Source organism: Panthera onca, chromosome F1 (assembly GCF_046562875.1).
Source record: "Panthera onca isolate mPanOnc1 chromosome F1, mPanOnc1 haplotype 2, whole genome shotgun sequence".
Lineage (NCBI taxonomy): Eukaryota > Metazoa > Chordata > Mammalia > Carnivora > Felidae > Panthera > Panthera onca.
In genome coordinates, this window is record NC_138355.1 from 33,266,132 (window position 1) to 33,290,305 (window position 24,174).

The 24,174-nt window shown below is 38.8% G+C and overlaps 2 protein-coding genes across 13 annotated transcripts in view; one reads left to right on the forward strand and one right to left on the reverse strand.

Annotated features, from left to right (window-relative positions):
- The first annotated feature begins 635 nt into the window (after positions 1–635).
- ANGEL2 (angel homolog 2) lies at positions 636–19,034 on the forward strand. 7 transcript variants are annotated; one of them, XM_060643844.3, is made up of 9 exons: positions 636–816; positions 3,247–3,572; positions 8,146–8,402; positions 9,097–9,166; positions 10,295–10,716; positions 11,740–11,866; positions 12,272–12,329; positions 15,060–15,223; positions 17,082–19,034. In XM_060643844.3, exons 1-9 carry the CDS (start codon positions 758–760, stop codon positions 17,231–17,233), a joined length of 1,635 nt encoding a protein of 544 aa, XP_060499827.1. In that variant the 5' UTR covers positions 636–757; the 3' UTR covers positions 17,234–19,034. The 7 variants fall into 7 exon arrangements, with proteins under 7 accessions (XP_060499827.1, XP_060499831.1, XP_060499834.1 ...); XM_060643848.3 differs by having other exon boundaries at positions 678–775; XM_078440807.2 differs by lacking the exon at positions 3,247–3,572 and adding an exon at positions 5,257–5,506 and having other exon boundaries at positions 710–816.
- A 797-nt stretch (positions 19,035–19,831) lies between these two features.
- Positions 19,832–24,174, reverse strand: part of VASH2 (vasohibin 2) — a 41,220-nt gene continuing 36,877 nt past the window's right edge. For all 6 annotated transcript variants that reach the window (XM_060643857.3, XM_060643856.2, XM_060643854.2 and 3 more), the window contains one exon: positions 19,832–22,942. In XM_060643857.3, the coding sequence (XP_060499840.1) occupies positions 22,870–22,942 (73 nt within the window). In that variant the 3' untranslated portion in view covers positions 19,832–22,869. The remainder of the gene's footprint in view (positions 22,943–24,174) is intronic.

Sequence of the window (24,174 nt, forward strand, 5' to 3'; positions counted from 1 at the left end):
TTTATTCTTCCTTCTTCTTCAGTTTCCCTCTCCCTATTCTTCCTTCTTCCTCAGTTTCCCTCTCCCTCTCCCCCACTTTATTCTTCCTTCCTTCCTCAGTTTCTCTTTTCCTCTCCCTCCTTCTCCCCCTCTCCCTTTCAGAAGGGTCTCCACTTAAAGAATGTTTTCCAATCATCTAGAGTCCTATACTAATATTGAGAGACACCACACACACACACACACACACACACACACACACACACTTAAAAGTGAGCCCTGAGGATGTGTTCCAAAACTAACTGCAAAAATCCTTGGTATCACAGTTCTACGGTACACTGTTCCCCACCTGGGGCGTCCGCCTTTTGAATCTCCCAAGGACATCATAAAAGTACGCTAAAATACGTTTTTTTTCTTCTTATCTCTCACAAAGTCACCACCTCCTACCCTCCCGTAGGCCTACACAGAGCTGTTCGGCTCTTAGTTTAGTTCTTGTTTCTTTAAGACAGAAGTCGGGTTTTTGCCCTATTCCGAAATGGCCGCCCATGCTTCCCCCGCTCTGCGCATGCTACTTGAACGCAATTCGGAGTTGTAATTCGCAGACTTTCGCGGCGCAAGATGGGGACTTGGCGGCCGGCGAGCCCGAACCTCCCAGCATGCCTTGCAGCCCGGCCGGGAGTCCCGACGTCTAGTGATGGGGAGCCCCTGGTGCTTTCGGCCGCCGCATCGGGTGTAGAGGTCGAGCCCCGAGCCTGGGAATTGGACGACCGCAGAGGAGAAAATGGAAGCGTGGCGCTGTGTGAGGAGGGGCTACGGCCGCTGTGTGGTGGGAAGAGGCCGGTCAGTAGGGCTGGGTGGCAGGAGGGAGGAGGGAGGGGCGGGGGCGGGCGGCCCGGGTAAACCCGGGGCGGGGCGGGCTGGGGGAGGAAGGAGGAGGAAGAGGGTCCGGGCGGCGGTGCCGCCGGGACGAGCCTCCGGAGACCCCGAGGGATAGGTAAACCCGGCGTGGAGCCGGCGGGACGCCTGGCCGACGCGGGCCGGGCCGGGCCCGGGGCGATCGATCGCCCGCAGGGCTAGTGCCTTCCCGACCTGGCTGGGCCTTGGAGCCCCGGCCCACTTTCCCCCAGCCCTGCCCCCGAGCCAGCCCGAACCCCCGCCCCGGTCCCCGGCCTCCTCCCAGGCCTCAGCACCCGCCGGGAGCTGAGCGTCCGCGGGGAGGCCGCCGGTCCGCAGTAGGTCCCGGGGCGGCCTGACCCGGAGAGGCGCGCGCATCGCACGCACGCCCGGGGGTTTGGTGTTTGCGATGTTAGTGTCTCTCTCTCAAACTTGAGTCATTTGTGTACCAGCCTTTACGACTATTACCGAATTCTCGTTCCACACTTGTGTTTACTGCATTTTTCTTGAAATTGACTCATTTTTTTGAAAAAGCACTTAAGTAGTGCTGCCTATATTAGCATCGCCCCAAGCAGTACCCATGAAATCTTGGGTTTGATGTACTGATTATGGGTTTTTTCCTAATAAATACTTAGATGTGAAAAATCGAAAAGTTTGTGTACCGTATGAAACGGACTGGTATACCGCACCTGGGAAACAGCACTGTATTAATTATTATATATTATGGGGATCCGGTTTTAATCTCCTGTAGTCCGGGCTTGATGACAATTCAGTTCAACAGTGTTTTCCTGAGTACCAGCTGTGTGCCAGGCACTGTGCTAGGCACTTGGGAAGAGGCCAGGATTAAAATGAGTAAGAAAGCGCTGGCCTTGAAGGAGCTTATCGTCTTAAGAGCAAAAGACGTCTCTATAAGTAACTACAAATATGAAGAATAAGTTTTGCAGCCACGAGTATTATATGGCAACATGGTAGCTTATTAGCATGGACCGAGCACCCAAATCTCTATGGCTTTCAGAGTTGTCACAAAGCAGAGTAGCATGCCCATGTCATGCCTTTAAAGATTTACAATTAAGTTGAATTTAGAGAACAATTGGAGAATGCAAAAGTTTATAATAAATTATATAGAACAGCAAAAGTATATGATAAAAATTTTAAATGCCTTTAAAATGAACATATAAAAGTTAAAGAAACAGTAAATACTATTTAAACTAAGTTTCTTTGGTGGTAGAAGTGAACATTATTAACACTGTCTTGGAAGTGTACCTTTAATGAATTCTAGGAAAGGATAGAAGTCCTCTGAATCCAAAATTTTTGCCAGAATAGTATCGTAAGAAGATGGTGCTTGAGTTGTATTGTTTCTTAAGAGTGCCTGAGAACAAATTATTCAAGTTAATGATAACACTACTTTGGCGATGTTTTGGATGATCAGTATATTGGTTGGAATGTTGGTGAATTATTAATGAGTAAGCTCTATCCCATTTCATTTCCCTCAAGGAGAAGCATGCCATGAAAAAAAAAAAAAAAGATGGAAAAATAAATTATCCACGTGCTGATTAGCAAGAGAGGTAGTTTGGTGAAGTTGTGATAGGTTTTTGTTTTCTTAGCTATACAGATGTTTGGAAAATGTAATCTTGGTTAAAAACAACTGTTCAGAAGCCTGTTTTTACTACAAACCCAAGTTGGAGGAGAGATTGGCTTTAATTGTAGTCAGCTCATCTATTCCATAGTGATTTAACTCTTATGTTTGCTGTGGATTGTATTTATCCAGAGTTTATTAGATACTAGAAGGCTACTCTGAAAACCAGTTTGATGGTTAATCTCTCAGTTGAACTGAGGACTTTTTGAAGTGTATGTGGTGTTTTGGGAGCCTGGTGGAGTCTATGTTAAGTATTTAGAATACCATTCATAGGTGTTGAAGGACAGCTTTGAGGTATTGCTACTAATAATTAAATCATGGCTGCTTTTGCCTGTCCTTCATAGATCTTGAAGATTTTTTTTTCAGATTCATATATATATATAATATAATTATATTATATAATATATATACATATATATATATATATATTTTTTTTTTTTTTAGAGAGAGACAGCACATGAGCAGGGAGAGGGGCAGAGGGAGAGGGAAAGAGAGAGGGAGAGAGAGAATCTTAAGCAGACTCCATGCTCAGCTCAGAGTTCTACAAGGGGCTCGATCCCACCACCATGAGATCATGACCTGAGCCAAAATCAAGAGACAGACGCTTAACCAACTCAGCCACCCTAGAAGCCAAAGTTTAAATATCAGGCATTATCTTGCCTTGAGGAGACAGATTTGGATTTAATGTGCTATAGCTGAACAAAAAGTGGTACCTCAAGGAGTGTATTTATTTCTTTTAGATACCCCATGTTTCCCCATCACCAGAAGAGTCTGGGCAGAGATTGGACTACACCGTGGGAGAATCTGCAAAGGTGTTGCTGGAACAGACATATTTCTAGTTGTATGAGGTGGCCTGGACATTATTCTCGTGCTCCTTACCCATACTTCAGTAGTAGGCATTTTTCACTACATTGGAGACCACCTTGTTTGTTTGAGTCTAGAACTCCGTTTCAGTACTGGAACTGGAGACCTGACAGCCTGAGCCACAGCTCTTTGATTCATCTCTCTAGTTACATCATGAACTCTGAGGGAGATGAGCCTTCATCAAAACGAAGAAAACACCAAGGTAAAGGTGACGTTTATCTTGGTGGAGAAATAGATGTAAGCCATAGAAGGAAACTTTCCTATCTGATAATGCTTAAAACCTCCTCCGGGTTTTGGAGGGGTTTAGTATTTGTTTTCAACCCATAGTTTTCTATTAGGAAAAAGGAAATTATTTTTTTAAATGACGTCTTGATTTATATCTATTTTTATCTTTTGTGTATTTCTGACAGTAAAAATACAGGAAACTATATATAAAGAGAGAGGGAGAGAGACAGAGAGAGGGGGAGAATGAGGTTGGGAAAGAATGTAGGACTAGATTAAAACATTAAGTTTAAGAATAATTATCAAATCCATTGATTTAAAAACAGGTCCTTAGACTTTCTAGAAATTGGTGTATGTTCTTGGGAGTCCACAGATCTATAAAAAAATTAAATTTCAGGTTTTTATTATTTGCTTATTTACTTTAAAGATTTTATTTTTAAGTAATCTCCACACCCAACATAGGACTCGACCTCACAACCCTGAGATCAAGAGTCGCACGTTCCACTGACTGACCCAGCCAGGTGCCCCTCATGTTTTTATTTTTAATGCTAACTTTTTAATGTAAGACCAAAGGATATTCTTAAAGACACACAATCATTAATTGAAAGATATTTTCTTACAGAGTGAGATTTTAGCTTACTCAATGTATTTATTGTACTGAGGTTTATACATATAATCTTGAGTCTGTGGGATATCTTATCTTTTAATAAGGGAACCACATCTTTTTCAGCTTTGAGAATGAGTTTTTTCTAAATATGTTGATTATTTCTAGATTTGTCAGATTGTTTACAATTCACTAGACTCGCTCTGTGCTGCCAGCCCTGCCTCCTCCCCCAAAGTATGTATGAATTATCTAAGTGGAACTTGGAGTTGTCTTTCTTACTGGGCTATGTTTTCGGTGAAGATAATTCCTCTGGAGATATTTGAAAATAGACCGTATAAGTGTTTCTGTGTAGAGAGCTGACATAAGTTTGTCAAAGGAAGACGTACAGAGTTAGTCTCACTTGGAAGTCAGAGCTCGAAGGTTAGCTAGACGATTAATTAGTGCTCTTTTAAATAGAAATTCTACTACACATTTGAGTAGAAATTGTAAGCACCGAAAGTGAAAATCTGTTTGTATAATATTTAACCACAGCATGTGTTCATAAACCAATATTCTTTTGAATGAACGAAAGATGTATTGTAGAGGCATTAAAGTTAGGTTCCTAAGAACAGTCAATCCATAGCCTGTAAATCTAGGGCTGTATGATGACATGAGATGGCTTTTCATTCATGTATTCGTTGTTGATCAGGTCAGCACACTGCTCTCTTGCTTAGCCTTTGTAAATCTGGTGTGCTCCCAGGTGGAGTTGTGGCTTACTGACATAAGCATGGGCTCAGGAACCACTCCCTGCTCTCATTCTGTCCCACCACTAATTGTGTCAACTTGGACAGGTTATGGAGCCTCTCTGCTCCTTGGTTTCCAAGTGTAAAATAATGCCTACTTTGAAAGCCTGTTGAGGATGAAATGAGACCTATCAAAGTGCCTAATACACTGTTGGCTTCATAGTAGGTACTCAGAAAATCGTGGTGGTGGTGTTTTCCCTTTAATGAATGGGGGATGACATTTACATACTGATAAACTTTGATTGCGACCTGACTCTTTATATGTCCATTCTTCCTAGGTATTGTGAATAAGGAAAATGCTCTTCGTTAAGCCATATTTGTGACTTCCGATAATTCACTAATACTTTTCAATCAAGAGAACAGCCTTCTAACTTGCCTATCACTTTAAACTGGTATTTGAAGGAATTGTGTGACACAATTATGACTTTTTAATTAGGCGCCCTAAAAACCTGATCAGGCCTATTGCTTACTTTCTTTGATTCATCTGTCTTCTCTGCTGTGATCACCTTGTTCCTCCTGACATGGAAGGTATATAAGCTTTTGTAGTGTGACTGTATGTTGTGAAGTAGATGAAGGCCAAAGACTGTCCTCTCTCAGTCGTCTTCCGATTGTCTTCCATGGAACCCTAGCTCTCAAACACATTTCTGTATGTTTATTAAAAGCAAATGTGGTCAGGAGAAAATATGTATTTACCCCATCAGCCAGCGCCAGTCTATTAGGGATTGATGGTCATGACACTAAAAGTAATGCCAAAGAGTTATATAAGCTTGAGAAGGTTGAAAGCCACTCTTGAATTAGATAATCTGATGGTTTCAGTTACTTCAGAAATGGAACTGCAAGAAGAGTTGGCTTACAAACACTTGCCAGGACTATACAATTCTCAGTGCATCTCTGTGCCCTTACATATACATATTTTATAGGAAAATATGAACACCTTTTTTAGACCTTCATTTTTCATATCTTAATATGATGGTGGCTCCAGGGTAGGGCTGTAACTTTGTGATGGTGGCTTGCATTTTGTTTGCATGACTAGAGCCCTTTGCATCTCGTATACATACAAAGACTATGATTTGTGGCTAAAAACCATCAATAGACAGTCCCCAATTTACGAATGAATTGTGTTCTAGATAATTAGTTCTTGAGAATCAGTTGTGGATCATCAGTTTCCGTTTTCCCCATACAAACTATGTTACAAATCTCAGGGTAATTCTGTGGAGTCAGTACAATTAGGTGTAGTTCTGGGCCTTCGCAGGTAGGATTCTCTTTATTCAGTGAAGGATAGGGAAGAATATGGTTTCCATCCCTTTCCTGGGTATAGGACAAGTTGTAGGCTAAGTTCTGTAATCCTTGAAGACTTTTGTTGAGTTTGGTTTTCTTTCCTTCCACCTTTTTTTTCTTTACCCTTCTCAGGCGCTTAGTACCTTCATGGTATCGTATGTCTCCCAGCACCATGTTCCACCCAGACCTCACTATTCATAAAAATTATCTTCCTCTTCGAGCCTCTGGTCAAAATCTCTATTCCCTCCATGCAGCAGACATTAAACATGTTTACCAGAGGATATTTAAAAATTTTTTACTTTATTGGCATTTCTACAGAGTTTATTGATACTTTGATTGTAAATATATCATCATTGTAGACGATTTAGAAAAATCATCCACAGTCCTTCCACTCAGAAATAACCGCTCTTAAAAATACTGGTGTGTTTCCTTTTGGTCTTTTTTTCCCCTATGTATGGAATATTTTTCCTCAATTTAATTTTTAATTAGTGGAATTCTAGGTATTGTAATCCAGTGAAGCGAAAACCTTCATGTAGGAGAAGGAAGATGTTCTAGGACTGAGGTTTTTCATGTAATTTTAATCATGCTTGAAAGTCCATCTCCAAACCTGTTTTCCCAAGTTCTTCCCTTTGTTTTCCCCTTCTGTTGAGCTCATGGAATCTCTAAAACTTCCACATTTTTCTTCATGGTTTCCATGGCAGTAAGAGTATCCTCCTTAATGGTGGGGTGAGAGAGACAAGGTCAAAGGGGTGTATGTACATTTGCGTGTGTGTGCAGGTCGTTTCTAAGTCGAGGACTACCTATAGTTGAAAAATCTCGTGCTGTCTGATTCTCCTCTCGTATTGTGTCTTTGCAGAATGTAAACTATCACAATTCCTGGTCGCTCACTGCATGCTGGGCTCTTCAGCCAGCCCTTACCATTTACTAGCATTCTGCACCCGTGTTCTCTCTAACTTTTGCTTTGGTGTGCATTAAAAAGAATTCTTGTGTTCATTTCGTTTGCATCATTCCACTAAATACTGCTTCCACATGTTGGCATCATACACCCTTCATTCATGTCTAAACCAGAATTCTGAGATGAGTTCTTGCTAGAACTTAATCATTTGATGATCTTATCTTACTCACAGGAAATAAAATATAGTGCAAAATCATCTTATTGAACAGTCAACTGTGACATTCAAATACAGTTGACCTTTGAACAATACACAAACTGCATAGGTCCACTTAACACGTGTGCTTTTCTGATAAGTATGACACAGCACTGTAAACGTATTTTCTCTTCTTTATGATTTTCTTAATAAGGATTTCTTTTCTCTAGCTTACTTGATTGTAAGAGTACAGTATATAATACATATAACATACAAATTATGTGCTAATCTACTATTTATGTTACCAGTAAGACTTCCAGTCAACGGTAAGCTATTACTAGTTAAGTTTTGGGGGAGTCAGAAGTTTTATGCAGATGCTTTTGAGGTGCTTTTGACCCCCCCTCCCCCCGCATTGTTCAAGGGTCAACTGTATATTGTTATGGTTATGAAGTTGCTGAGCTTATCTGGCAGAGCCACTTGTTAACCATAAGTAAGTGAGAAACTAGGACCCCTGTTCAGTCTTAGCTTTATTAACACACTCTCAAGTCTCCAAAATGACTTGCCAGATCCTTTTAAACTTGTTTCGTACCTGTTGGTCAGTCATCATATCATTTTACTGCCTTTGTAATCAATTTGATGACAACTTCCAGTTACTTAGTGCTATGTTGCCATTTCCTAGGGGAAAACGTTCTGCTCATTGCCTGTAGGAGTTTTTAAAAGGCAAGAAAAAACTGACATACAGGAAAATTTATGGTTTGTTTTTCATTAACTCTTTATATGTTGTTCAATATATTTTAACAGGCACAATACAACGGCATTGGGAATATGTATGTAACCATAATAAAGACAAGACGAAGATCCTAGGAGACAAAAATGCTGACCCCAAATGTGAAGACAGCGATAACAAGTTTGACTTCTCAGTGATGTCCTATAATATACTTTCACAAGATTTATTGGAAGACAATTCACACCTCTATAGACACTGCCGGCAGCCAGTTTTACACTGGAGTTTTAGGTTTCCCAATATTTTGAAAGAAATTAAACACTTTGATGCAGATGTAAGTGCAGAATATCATCAAAATTCTTCACATAAAAGTTCACTTGTGTACTGAATGGTTTTATCCCTTTCGTTTGTGGTATGAGAAGGTTTTAAATACAGTGATGGAACAGTTTTTAACAACGTAACATGACTTCCAAAGAGTCGTTTGCTAATGGTTGTTGGTATAAATAATCACTAAAATTTCAAAAAAGATCCAAAAAGTTCTACTTATCCGTCAGTTTTGAGACAGGGACTGGCAGTGTATGAAGTATTTATTTAGTAACGGTTTCCTTTGACTTGAAATGTAAATCATTCTTGTAAAAATCTAGATGATGGCATTCAAAGAAATGACCTCCGGAAAGTACTAGAAGGACATAGTACTAAGGAACATTTTAATTCAAGAAGGACTTAGTACAAAGGAACATTTTAATTCAAGAAAAAGACTCCAACATGTAAATTAAAAAGATTTCTTTTGGGAAATACAAGTTTCAGATAGTAAGAGAGAGAGCTTCGTGTATTTAAAGGCCACGGTTTGGGGGACTGATCAAATTTGGAAACGTTAATTTGATAGTTAAAAAGAAGAAAAGGATTATGTCTTTTATTTCAAGTTTCATTAGGTTTTTAGAATTTTAAAAGCCTGTTTTTAAAGATGAAAGCACCAGAAAGTTCATATTTGGTCTCTGTTTTAATTCACACCATGTTTTTCTTCCAAGGTACTTTGTTTGCAAGAAGTTCAAGAAGATCATTATGGAGCAGAAATCAGACCCAGTTTGGAATCTTTGGGTACAATGTAACTTTTATTTTAGCCAGATTTATTTTGGAAGATTTGCGTGCTGTGAAAGCATAACTTGCTAACAAAGATGTGTGGTATATTGGGCAAAAAAATCTTAATTTTGAAAAAACTTAATATCCATTTCAAAAAGTCAGGAAGAGATTGCGGTATTTCAAGTGGAAACTTTTGTGTTCATATAGCATTTTAATTCAAACAGAAAAGCATGTGAGAATCTCTTATTAGCTTCCTTTCCAGTAGTTGCTCTACCCACAGCTAGACCTCTCAGATTCTAAGTTCTGTATCAGAGATCATTCTGTCTGATTAGCTAATGGGTAGAAGCTAAAAACCTACTTGATAAGTGAACACTTCTAGAAACAGTGCATCTGTTTGAGAAATGCTGCCTACTTTGCATTCCTTCCTCGGCAAATATTTTTTGAATGCCTACTATATCCTATGCACTGTGGTGTGCTGTACAGCAGTGAGCAAATAGATAAAAAGGCTCTGTCCTTGTGGAGCCTACATTCTGGTGGAGGAAGGCTGACAACAAGTCAAATAAATACTAAAATAGCACACTAGGTAATGATAATTTTGGAGACAAGCAGGAAAGTAGAATGGGTCAGGTTTCACTCTTAAACAATGATCAGAGAAGGTAGGTAACATTCGAGCAAAGACTTGAAGGAGGTGAAGGAACAAGCCACGCCTGTAGCATTCCAGACAGCGGAAATAGCAAAGCAAAGACCCTGAGGTAGGAGTGCTTCAAAGCAGGTGAGGAGGCAGGTGCGTGTTGAGTGGAACCGGGGAAGAGTTATAGGCAAAAAGGTCAGAGATGTGCCATAGCAGGGGGTGGGGATGGTGGTGGTAGATTATCGTAAGCCCTTATATAGTCTCTGTCACAACTTTTACTAGGATGGAAATGACAGCGTGTCGATGCACATTAACATATTGGAGACTAAAGTCCGCAAGTCAAGAGACCCATTCCTAGGACCTAGACCCAGTCCCAAACTTAACATCCTACATTGTTAATGTTTTGCAGGATACACTTTGATAAACGTTGTTCAAAGATATCAGGAGAGCTGTGTTTTGCCATGTGTATGTTTATAGCGGTAGTCCCTTGTGTTAAATTTATTCCTTTCTTATAGGTTATCACTGTGAATACAAGATGCGGACAGGAAGGAAACCCGACGGCTGTGCCATTTGCTTCAAACATTCCAAGTTTTCACTCTTATCAGTGAACCCAGTGGAATTCTACCGCCGTGATGTCCCTCTGTTGGACAGAGACAACGTTGGATTAGTGTTACTCCTGCAGCCCAAACTTCCACGTGCTGCCTCTCCTGTGATCTGTGTAGCTAACACACATCTCTTGTATAATCCAAGGCGAGGGGATATTAAGCTGACCCAACTGGCGATGCTTCTGGCAGAGATTTCCAGTGTTGCCCATCAGAAAGACGGCAGCTTCTGCCCTATCGTCATGTGCGGTGACTTTAATTCTGTTCCTGGTTCTCCACTCTATAGTTTTATAAAGGAGGGAAAATTGAATTATGAAGGACTCGCCATCGGAAAGGTAAGTGCTTGCTTCATGGTTAGTAGGAGATGGACGTAGTCTCTGTTCCTGTAGCGTGAGGATCGTTGTCATATGGCTATTGAAAACCTCAGATGACCCAGTACCCTCACTTCACCAAGCTATGATGATTTTCCCAACTACTAATGAGTAATTGTGTTCACTTGGTTGAATTTCAGCTTTCCCATCTATCTGTGGCAACATTCTGCTTGGAGGAATTGGCAGGCAGCAAAATATCCTAAGTGGGGGAGAAGAAGAAAAAATAAAAGCATTGACAGACAGTACTTTGTAAAGGGGCGGTTGGCCGGCTCAGTCAGTAGAACATGTGACTCTTGATCTCAGAGTTGTGAGTTCAAGCCACATTGGGTGCGGAGCATACTGAAAGACTAAAGCTTTTAAAAAAATGCTTCATAAATAAGGAACTATTCATAAGGGGGTGGAACAGAATTTTGAATGCTGGATGTGGACAGTGTAGTTGGCAAAACAGTAATTTAATATTTCTTTAGGATGCACATCTTCCTTTTCATAATGGTAAATATTTTAATTCCTTAGCTGCCTATATCCCATGTTTATCCCATGTTTTTTTCTTCATTGTGCTCTCTGTTGCTTCAGATCATTTATTTCATCTTCAGGATTTTAACCAAAATAAACTCTCCACCACTGAGTTTTCAGTGATGGTTTAAAATTTTGTGAGAGTTGATCTCTCTAAGTATTTTATATAATAGGAGCTCTGTTGCAGGGAGCAAAAACGGGGGTGCAGCATTAGTCTAAAGCTATAGATCATGTAGATGTCCAAATTAGAATAACATGTGTAGGAAAAGATTGCCATTTTTATGTAAACAGTAACTTTTTTCTGAACTATATTTGAATAAGATTTTGTAAAACACAAATAATCACTTACTATGATAAAGAAAGGGTAATATTTACCATTCTTGGATTTCCTCTTCTTATTTAAGACATAAACTTTTCAATACATAAACTACTTAAAATCTATTCACTTAAGATACCTGTTGAAATTTTGTTTAGGTATCTGGCCAGGAACAGTCTTCACGGGGACAAAGAATTTTATCTATTCCAATTTGGCCCCCAAACCTAGGTATCTCACAGAACTGTGTGTATGAGGTACAGCAGTTACCAAAAGTAGAAAAGACAGGTAAGTGTTTGCAGTATATTTTGCCAGTCTCCTTGATAGTAGTGTTCCCTTTGAAGACCTAAAACTAAATTTTTCAAGGGATGCCATCTCAGGGATGAATATTCATAGATAAAAACATAATGCTTACTTGTTTAATTCTTTGTTAAAGAACTCTAAATTTACCATTTTTAAGTTGACCTTCCAGAATTATCTGCATGAATTACTTGCATGTTGTTTTGGAAATCAGTTTGGCTAATTATGGAGACCATCAAAACATATAGATTCCCGGATGAAACATTTAACTAGGCATCCTATCTAAACTAGATATATCTTAAATATTGTTCCTAGCCTAAGAGGACTATTCTGTGGCAAACTAGAACAAAAGAGTATATTGATAGTTTAATATATTTCTCTTTGTTCTTACAGATGGTGATCTGACACAGACAGAGCTGGACAAAACAGAGGTCCTAGTGACAGCTGAAAAGTGAGTTCTGAAAAGCCAACAATAGACATTTACTAACTTTAGTTGGGTAAAAAAATCATTTCTAAAAAATCTCTTTGGATAAAAAATGAAAATTATGTTATTCCATGCTGATGAAGAAAACTGGCTCTTGAGTCAAATAGACCTGCGTTCCAGTCCTAACTTTGCTACATTTTAGCTGTGTAATTTTGAGCAAGAAAATTAAGGTCTCTGCGATTCAGTTTCCTTACCTATAATTTGGGTAGTTGTGAGGATAGCATGAGATAAAGCATGGAAAGCTTGATGTATGACTCTTACGAGGGGTTTAAGGCAGTGTTATTTAAAGCAAAGAGCCTGTCCCTGCACCTGGGCCAGCTAGTACTCAGAAATTGATCGCTATTACGTGCTTTAACAAAGGTCAAGATCACAGGAAAATACCATGCTTAGCCTCCTTTGACTTACTGGATCTTACAGTTTGTAGGGGAATTGACCCAAAAAAAGGATATACCAGCATAAATAATTATATTTAAATTTTATAAATACTTTATGAAGACATTTACATCTCTTAAACTACAGGAAAGGGTTGTCAAAGGTGGAGGGGGTGAAGATGCCTGGATTACCGGTTATCAAAGATGCATGAATATTTGGGGCTATGGTTGAGAAACAGATGAATATTAATACAACAGGATGGAGATCTTATCTTACCTCTTTGGGAGATTCTTGAAATGTCTTGATTTTATATCGTAGCCCTTTTATTCTTATCTCTTTGGGAGATTCTTGAAATGTCTTGATTTTATATCGTAGCCCTTTTGTTCATATTTTAATTTTAATGTTTGTTTTAACATTTATATTTAGGGACCAAATTAGAATCACCTCTTACTCATTTTATCTGCTTCTTCTCAGTCTTACTATATTTTGTATACCTTGTTTTGACAAAATATTCTCTCATATGTAAGAACCTAGTAAGATAGGAAGTAATAGTTTTTGAAATTTTAAAAAAGAATATTGAAAAATTCATGATTAAACCTTTCAAATATAGTAAAAACTTCCCTGAGTAAGATTAATAAAAAGGCTAATATGACTAACAAATATTTGGTTTTGAGTAATTCTAAAATGTTTTTATAACAAAATGGGGTATTAGAAAAGATACTTTTAAGTATCTGTATATAAATATAGTGTGCTTATATGCAGAGCTTATATCTATAAACCAAAAAATTGATAGAGAACAGTTTGCAGGAGGCACATTGTACATTTAATAGTATTGTAAATATAAGTCCTTAGACATAAAATGTTGCTAAAACTTGAAAGTAAGGGCATTTTGAAACAGTTACCTTTGTTCTTTGACATTGAGCTTTTTTCATTCTTTTAATGTTTATCTTTGAGAGAGAGAGAGCGCGAGCAAGGGAAGGGCAGAGAGAGAGGGAGACACAGAATCCGAAGCAGGCTCCAGGCTCTGAGCTGTCAGCACAGAGCCCAACACAGGGCTTGAACTCAGGAACTGTGAAATCATGACCTGAGCTGAAGTTGGATGCTTAACCAACTGAGCCACCCAGGCGCCCCTGACATTGAGCTTTTTAAAAAGCAGGGCAGCATCTTTATATGTGTATCTTAAGCACCTAAGATAGTGCTTAGAACTTAGTAGGTATTTGTTAAATTTTTGTTGAATTTTAGAAAGTTAAAAAAATTTTTTCATGATATAAAAGACCTTTAATCTTCAAGATATGTTTATAGGAAATGATTTTTAAACCCTTTATTTAGTACATCACATGTATGTGTAGCATGGGATAAATATAAACCGTTACAGAAGCTGTTTTAAGATGCAGTACAAAATTATCTGATATATCACAGCAAGAATAATCATAGAAAAATATGGCCCTCTGACAATGAAAGTCTGGCGAACTCTACATAACATTCATAAAGGCCACTTTTTCTTAAAAACACAACAGGAGCGCCTGGGTGGCTTAGTTGGTTGAGCATCCAACTCTTGATTGTCATCTCAGGTAATGATCTCAGGGTCACAGGATCGAGCCGTGCGTCAGCTCCGCACTGAGCATGGATCCTGCTTAAGATTGTCTCTCTCTCCCTCTCTCCCTTCCCGCCCCCGAGCCTCTCTCCTGTCTCTCCCCCTCCTCCCTCTTCCTCTGCACCTTTCCCCCACTTGTGTGCTGTCATTAAATCAAATTAAATTTATAACAACAAATAACTTATAAATTGTTTTAGAATACGTATTAGTAAGTGGGGGCTCTCAAATATGTTACAGTTAATAATAAATCACATTTGTATGTTGATTATTGAGCTTTTTCCCTCTGTGTGTCACAGCCTTGTTAGTGGGTTTTGGATATCCCTACATGAATAAATGAATGTCAGATTGTGATATTGTCTCTTTTAAAAAGCTCGTCTGAATGCCTGGTTTTGTCTGGATATTAAGTGAGAAAGTGCTTTAAAAAGGAGGAATTCTAGGGGTGCCTGGGTGGCTCAGTCAGTTGAGCCTCCGACGTCAGCTCAGGTCATGATCTCGTGGTCTGTGGATTCAAGTCCCGCATCAGGCTCTGTGCTGACAGCTCAGAGCCTGGAGCCTGCTTCAGATTCTGTGTCTCCTTTCTCTCTCTCTCTCTCTCTCTCTCTCTCTGCCCCTCCCTCATTCACCCTCTGTCTCTCAAAAATAAACATTAAAAATAATAATAAAAATAAATAGGAGGAGTTCTAAAAATCAAAAACTTGATGGATGCTAAACACTTTTTCTTTTCATTTTAGATTATCTTCAAATTTACACCACCATTTCAGCTTGTCGTCTGTTTATTCACATTATTTTCCTGACACTGGAATTCCAGAAGTGACCACTTGTCATTCCCGAAGTGCCATAACTGTGGATTATATTTTCTATTCTGCCGAAAAGGAAGACGTTGCTGGGCAGCCAGGTAAAGAATGCGTGTGATCTTACATTGTGCCTGAGAATACAGTAACTAAAACCTCAGGGCTGAGGCTGAGAGGGTCAGCTAAACATCTGGTGAAGTTCTAGACTTAAAAGTTTAAAATATTTTGAAATTGGTAATATATTTGAGTTAATCAGCTAATCACCTGCAAAACACAGAGGCAGTGATGCACCTCAAAGCAAGTTGTTGCCTACGATGTCTGTCCTTAGTGCCTCCTTCCGGTTCCAGTCAGCTTCTTGGTTTTCATTTTATTGGTTTTACTTGCCATAAGTGTACTGTTTTTCTTGTGACAGCAACATCAGATAGTTTTGTACTTAAGTTTTACTGAGACATGCTGCCTTCATTGGAGGACCTTGCCTATACTGCCAGCAATAGATAGTGTTGTCCTGTCGACCCTGGAATACTGGATCTTTCCAGATCGATAAGTCCATTATGTGAATACATGGTTTCAAAAAGCGAAGGTGATAAAACACTTTTCCTTGTATGATTCAGTGAAAGTAAGGTTTTAAATATTAGCCAAATGATTTGATGTGGAGAAGAAAATGCAGTTTAAAATGACTGGCAGTCAAAAAAATACCATTCAGAAAACTTCGAAAGTCCAAAATGTGGGCAGATGTTTTGTCTTTTCTGCTTCCACCCCCCTTTTTTTTTTTTTACTACTTTCCTTTTTTCCTTTTTTCCTTTTGTCTCCTATTTGTGTTTTCCTTCCTACTGAGGATAACTATTAGTAATACTCAGGACTTGGTTTACCCTGCCCACTAGAGCGAGTCTAGGAAATAGTCCTCCTGCTTTGAATTTGTTGTAGGGGTAGTTGTCATGCTGTAAGTGTTCACTAGGTGGCGGGAGTGTGCCATGGACCAGCATCTCCAATGATCCTGTTAGAATACGTCCTCTTTCTCTGCTGTGGGCACTGACTCTGTGGGACCAAAGTATACTAATTTTTCTTTAATGTTTATTTTTGAGAGAGAGAGAGAGCATGAGCAGGGAGGGGCAGAGAGAGAATCCCAAGCAGGCTCTGTGCTGCCAGCTGTCAATGCCACCCAACTGGCTGAGCCACCCAGGTGTCCCCAAGGTTTACTAATTTATTCTCTCTCCAGTCCCCTTATAAACTTCCTACTCCACCATGGCTGGATCTTTCTGCTTTATACAACTACAGAATAGTTGATGAATGAATTTATGTAGTTGTCAATCCCAAATAACTTCTAACATTATCTTTACACTGATACTTTTTTTAAAGATGACTTGCAGGGGTATCTGGCTGGCTTGGTTGGCAGAGCTTAATCGCAGGGTCATGAGTTCAAGCCCCATGTTGGGTATAGAGATTACTAAAGAAAACAAACAGAAAAATAAGATTATTTGTAGAACTGAAAACAAAAAACTCTGAACTAGAAAAAAACAAACATCTGAAACTGCTGTGTGTCTGAGAATTATAATTAGGTTATAACTCAATATGAAATTTAATCATGCGGTGCTGGATGGCTCAGTCAGTTAAAGCATCTGACTCTTGATTTTGGCTCAGGTCATGATCCCAGGGTTGTGGGATCAAGCCTCGCACCGGGCTTTGCACTGACAGCACTGGGCCTGCTTGAGGTTCTCTTTCTCCCTCTTCCTGCCCCTCCTCTACTCACACGTGCACTCCCTCTCTCTCTCCCTATCAAAATAAATAAACTTCAAAAAATTAAATGAAATTTAGTCATATTCTAAGAACTGTTTCCTATTAGACTTCTAGAGGGATCTGAAGTTCCTGATCATCATTTTTTAAAAAAATAAAGACTTGTGTGATTCATTTACAGTGACCTGTTGACACAGTTATGCTAAATATTAATGTGTTTCTTTAACGTAGGAGCTGAAGTTGCTCTGGTTGGTGGCTTGAAACTTCTGGCCAGACTATCACTCCTTACAGAACAAGACTTATGGACTGTTAATGGACTTCCAAATGAAAATAACTCTTCGGATCATCTGCCTTTATTGGCTAAGTTCAGACTTGAGCTGTGACTCTTCTTTGATGACACATATACTTTTGTGTCCAATTTGTATTCTTTTCACAAAGTGTAAAATAGCTCTTGAGAGTTTGCATGTTTATTTTTGCGCTGTGGAGTTTCGGAAGAGGTTCTGTTCAAGGCTTCAAACAGATGTCGGAAGAAACAAGTTTACAACAATTTTCTTTGTAATAATGAAAAAGTATTTTCCTGACCAGTGAGTTCTAAATGCTCCCTCCTTGTTGTAAAAGAGTTGTAAATATTTTTTATCCTAAATCCCAGTAAAATTGACAGTGATTTTTAAATATAGCGCATCCTCTAGTGTTAGTAAAGAATTTCAGTTGATGTTTTTGGCAAGCTTTACAGTGGATCCAAAGTATCTCTGAGTTCTTGCAAACCACAACTCATTTCCCTTCCAGAAGGCTTGATTTCATTGTGCGGACCATCTGTTTGTCAAGTCCTAATTCATCTCAGAAATCACTGGGTCGTTCACAAGTGTCTAACCAACCATTTTAGTTTGGTTTTGAGGGGGCGTAATGATGCTTTCTAAAATTGTACAAATTGCTTAATCCAGCTTATTACTATCCTGAGCCATGTAATGTGTCTACATTTTGTTGGGAAATGTAGTAGGAGAGGAGTTTTACACATGCCCTCTCTTTTCCATCCTGTGGGACAGACCATTCCAGCATGCTGGAGAGAGAGGCAGAGACTGGGTTTTAACGCTTTCATTTCCCTAGCAATTTTTTTTTCCTTTTTTCTATTCCATTTCAGGAAGACATCCCTAGAATGGGGGAGAGACTTTATTTTTCTGAACCAGTTCTATAGAAATTTATTTTATTAGGAAGCTTGTCTTTAGAACAAAATGTCAGCTATAAGATTATTTTGGTTTTGCCTCAGATACTTAGGAAGCCCACAAAACTAGTGGGGAGATACCAACTTGGAGACCTAATACTCTCAAGTAGTAATTTAAGCTTAGTGGTTTTGTTTCTAAGATGTTAGCTACTTTGTTTTCCTTTATCATGAGGCCGCAGTGTGCATGGTGCTGACATTTTTTTTTTGTAAAGTGGTTAAGAGCAGGTCTAATTAGCCCACAGCTGGCACTATGTGAATGTTTGAATCAAAAATTTTAAAATCGAAAAAGTGAAAATGTCCCCTTTTTTGAGGCATTAGGATCAAAGAGTTATGTGCGTTTTTACTTAGTAATTTTATATTTGAATTACACTGAATTATAAAAGTTTCTACAATGGGCGTTCTTCGTAGAATGACTCCTGTGAAATTAGAAAGCAGTAGTTCCTCCAAGTCCTGGACTTCAAAGGTTTTTGTACGAAAGTATATTGACTACAGTTATTTTTTAACAAAATAAATCAGATGACTACCTGAACAAAGCATGTGGGTTATAAGGATTTGCCTAGTAAAAATTGTAATAAGCAATTATTTTTAAATGTTTCATTTCTCACTTTTTTGGGTTTTTACTTACAGTATTACCTGTAGTTCTAAGATTTTCCACATTTTCTAGTAACAGTTTGCAGAATATTCAGTGTTCTAATTAGCAGATATTGTTGCTGTCAAATAATAATAGTGTAATTAATCCCTTTTAATATTGGGGAAAGAAAAAAGAAAATTCATTAAGTACCGCTTTGTGTTACGTGAGTTTATTAACAAATAATTTTGTGTATAGGTCATTGTTGGCAAACTAACATCCCTGAAAACCTCTGTGAAAACTTAATGTTTTATATCCTGATTAATATATTGACTTTAGGCCCTTTTCATGTGCTTCACTTTGTAGAGTTGATCCATAAAAATGCTTTCTACTTTAACCTATAAAGTGTAGTAGTGTTTTGTGAACTGGAGGCCAGAGCGTCCATGTAATAACCTTCCTACAGGTTTTTAAAGCTCCACTAAAATTATCTACTTGTCTTTACTTTTTACGGTCAGAAGAATTGGAAACTCTGTTGGAGCCTTGTACTTACCTGCCAAGAGCATTTAAACCTGGTTCATTGCGGAAGCCAGATCCCCCCCAGTCTGAAGTGCTGTACTATCCAAGTTTTAAAATGGAAAGAGACACTGTTGAGTAATGAATTTTGGTTTTACTGTACCTTTTGATATCAACATACTATGCATGTTTGAAATCTTGTCTTTTTTTCTTTTTCTTTTTCTTTTTTTTTTTTTTTTTTTTTTGGAATTTAGCAGCTGTCTGCTTTTAACCCTTTGCTTTCCTAAAAACCCAAGTTAGAGATCCAGAGAGTTCAAGGGGTTGAACGAACAGAAAAGTCCAGTCATTTGCACTGTGTCCCTGTGAATCACCTAATAAATTACTACACTAGTGCATCTATGGCTGAAGGTTTTGTGGCAGGCGTGCTAAGCTGCATATGCTGGGCTGTTGCCCCTTCTAAACTATTTCATTACCCTGAGCCTGTATTACTTAGGGTGATGCTGAGATGTAAGTGAATTAAGATGTGGCAAAACAGAATAGTGTTTAATAAAGAGTCTGAAAATTGTGGAAGAAGACAGGGATGAGACAGTGATAAACACGTTTGCCAGGACAAGTATGTAGTCAAAGGACAAGAAAAAAAATAAATCACACCATCTTACATTCTTGGAAGAAGAACAATCCTTCAGTTTCCAGGATGGTTTTATTAAAGTCCCATGCTGTGTATAAACATACAAGTGATGAGAAAAACATTAACTTGAAACATGCACTTATCTGGCATTCTCTAAAATACCATTATACAAGTTTTCCTTTACTTAGAAAAATACCCACTAAAACAATCACAGTTTTCCTTAAAGATTTAAAAAAAATGTATTGGCCAGAACAAAGTCCAGGAGAATAAACAAGATTCTGAATTGTGTGTCAAAAAAACTGTACAAGGTTGTACATAAAACTATAGCTTACAAAAGCCTCGGGTATAGTAAGAATACAGAATTAAGATCTCCAAAGTTCTATTTACCAATATCTATTAATAAAATCCTTATGAAATAATTGACTTAGAAAAAGTGAAATGCTCATGATTTCAAAGTGTATAGAAAATACTAAATATCACTTTCTGAAATAAAGTGTACTCAAAACAGCACAACATGTAGTCTAAAATCAAGATTTCTGTCATCCATTTAAACTTTGCCATGTATCCCCATAATGGCTTGAGCACAAAACTTCTCTTGCATGAATAACTTTAAATACTAGATTCAAATCATCTCATAGATTTCCTTTTTATCTTTTGAATTATAGCCAGTCTTAAAATCCATTTTGGGTGGTAAATCATGTCATGGTTTTTGTTTTTTGTTTTTTTTTTAACCTTAGTATCATTTTAATTAAATTATTGCACTAGAATTTAGGAGTTTGGTGCCTGTCTCAAATCTTTTAGAAATTAACATAATTCCATAGGCATTGAAAACAGAATGAAAACTAAGAGTATTTTAAATTAATTTTCCTGTTTCTGCCACGAACACTTGCTTTGGGGAAATGAATCTTAAAATCAAGGAGTGGAAAAAAATCAGGTGACTAATTGAATCATCAAGACAGTTGGCAGTTTTAAGGCTTATACATCAGAATATTAGAAATGGTCTGTGTACCTGTTCTCTTACCCATTTTTGTGGGAAACAAGGCTCTGCAACTACTGACCTTTTCTACTTTGGATGGGACAGTACTTGAGCAACACTTGGAAAATCCTATTCCAGGCTCTTAGAAAATCCTTATTCTAAGCTACTTATACTGCAGTGGTGTAAGTGCAGTGGTATAAATACTTACTTAACAAGATTTCACATTGATAAACATAAGATATGTAAATCTTGTTTTTCATACATAAAAGGAGCTAAGTCGGGATTGTTTTAGAAGAAGAACGAATTGACTAATTCAAATGAGTTTGCCTTACGAAGACGTATAAAGAAACCTCATTTTAAACTCTGATAATAGTATTCTTAAAGTGATCAAGTTCAGAATTTTTAACTTCTGTATCTTCACCTAGGTGAGATGTATGCTTACTCGGTACTTTTCATGTAAAGGACATTAAATGTCCTTCTTTTTCAAGAAAATACTGTCTGTTGATGCCATTGAGTTTTAGCATAAAGCGAGCGCGTGCATACGTGGCCAAAGGACGAAGTCACCTTCGGTGGTTTTACTGGTCAAGAATCAAGCAGATTCTTACTTTTTTTACTCCCTTTCTGAAATCACCTTCAGTGAAAGAAAGCCAGAGAGGAAGCACTGAGACTAAAATAACACTTTCGTTGACTAGTAGACTTCACTTAAATACGCCTGTGGGTCTCACGAGTTGGCATGGCGGCTGAGAAAACACAGATGCAACAGAAGCATACTCCTGATATTGCTAACACAGATTTGGCTGTTAGAGTTCTTCTGTGTGGCCCGCAGCCGGAAGTTCCACTGTGACCACCATATGCAGGCCACATACTCCTCCTGCCCTTGATGGACTACATCAGGCTATAAGGTGTAACACTGTACCTGAGAGACTTTTCCATTTTAAAAAAGGTTCTGCTTCTCTCATTCACTGCATTTTCCAATTGCTAGTTCCTAAATGTCACGAAGTGGTACTTTAAAAAGCAAGGTACTGGAAAATGATCACATCGTGCCACGCTTGGTCTTAATATAAGACATCGGAACACGTCTCTGCCAGCCGTGAGTCCTTCAGAATCAAGGTCTGACTCAGAGTTCAAAAATCAGATGGAACGTTGAAGAGAAAGGTTATCTGCTTCTCCAGGCTCTCTACTGATCCACTGCGGGCCTCTGCCTTTCTGAGTGTGTGACTGTCAGAGGTCGCTGCAATATTGCTCACTTTGTGTCACGGCGCTATGACCTCTTGTGCTTTTTTTTTTTTCTTTTTTGCTGGAGTTTGCAAAGTTTAAATGTCAGTGACAGAACATAGACTACCTCCTGCACGTGCTTTTTGTTTTGTTTTGAAAGAACAGAAACCGCTGTCCGTGAATGCTTTAAGAAAGATTAAGAAGTAGTTCCAACATCCTGAAAATAGTTTCCCATACTGCCAGAAGAATTTCAGTGCTTTTTTTTTTTAGTAAAACACTTGATATAATAACCTTAAATCTCATTATGTGTGCACCAGGAAAAAATTCCAAACTTTGTGGAGATCCCCATTGGAAATATCGGGGAAGCAATACAAATAGAATATAAAAAAAATGAAAACACCATTAAGTTTGCATATCTGATGTCAAGATGCTGAGGTAATATTGACTGCTTAAAAAAAAAAAATCCCACCAATCTTTGCCTCTGTTATTGCTGAAAAAGACATTAATACTGACTGAGTTACCTTACTATATCAAAAGTAGGAGGGAGGGTTTCATTAACATTTCCTACCGGTGAGGCATAATGTTCAAAAGCAAGTAAACAAAAACAGGTGAATGGGAAAATATAAAACTACAGTTTATGGTATTACCCTTTCTATCTGTAGTGAGGGAGTCAGTCCAACCGCAGTGGGCTTTCTTACTTCAGCCTTTCCATGGTTGCCCCTTCGTGAATTTTCTTTCAAAGTTAATTGTTGCCCCCCACTCCGCTTCCACGTCCAAGTGAATCCGTAAAAATAAAATCCACAGGTTCTCCATAAATAGTTGCAGTTCCTCCTGAAGATGCTGGGGTAAAGTGCAGAGAGAAGCACCAGAGAAGCCCCCTTGTTGGCTGATATGGCTTGCCTAAATTCGGATTTGGTAGCCCACTTCATTCAGCGTGCTGAGGTCAGCCACCTTCTTCTCAGGCAGTGCAGGCCTAAGGGACCAAGAAAGGTGGTAGAGTGAGGGCATGGGAGAGAGAAAGGTCACTTAGACTCTGGGAACTCTGTTTCTTTCTCCTAACCCTTCTGGTGCTTGTCCCCTCCACCCCCACCCCCCCACCAGCCTGAGTTCCCAGCTCAACCTCGTGTTCTCAGGTCCACTTCTGTGGGATCTAGGGAACGTTTTCACAGGCTTTTGATGTACAGTTCAAAAGCATTTGGGGGTTGCCAAATGAGTTTGTCCAACCTGAAGCCTGAATTCGGTCACACTCTAACTTCTGAAACCCAGTTATCCGTAAACCTTGCAAGGGTCTAAAAAGTTACATCTAATACGGTAGAACTAAAAACCTGAGCCAGATTGTCCTTGAATTCTTAGCTTCCTGGTGTTTGTGCCCCGGGGGAAGCCCAGCCACTAACTTCAAGACCTCTCAGGTGACAGATTCGCAGGGAGAGATTCTCTACTATCTTTGATAGAGGGTTACTGTTCAGGCCTGAATGCATAAAGTCGGGGCAAATCCTTTACAATTCATCTGAAAAAGCATGTCAGGTGTGGAAACTCATTCAGTGGCAAATCATCTCCTCTCTAAATACATTTTCTGAAGTACTAAGCATTTATGTGAAGTCATGTAAGAAAGTACTTCAAGCTGGTAAAGGAAAATCAGAGGGCGCATCATCTGTCTTCATTAAAGACATTTCCTCTATGATTTCCCAATATAAAACTATGCCTAAGCATTCGACGACTTAGCTCACAGTTTCCCCATTTCTCAGTGAGCCTCCTACCCTCTTTGAAAAGAGAGAACTGAGATTAAAAACCAAGTTTAGCAAAACAAAAAAACAAAACAAAACAAAACAAAACAAAACAAAAACAACCAACTTTAGCATATTCAGTGTGGCTAGTGAGTCCTAATTCAAAAGTTTATAAGAAGACTGAAGACATTTTTACACTACACGTGAACCTTGTTTTAAGTGTTTGAAGAAAAGAGACCAAAATGAAAATATAATTGTTTAAAAGTTTCTTGCTTTATCCTTTGAAAGGCTTCCTAACAGCAAACAGTTTTCCCCTGGCATGAACGTGGTCCAACTCATTCAACGTTATCAGAGCCAGAAATGAACAGCTAGCTTCCATCTAGGGTGCTGCTTAAGGATAGGCTTCACATTTTGGCAACAAGTTCTACCCCCTACATATTCTCATTCTCTCTGTCTCTCCCTCTACCTCCATCTCCTCTCA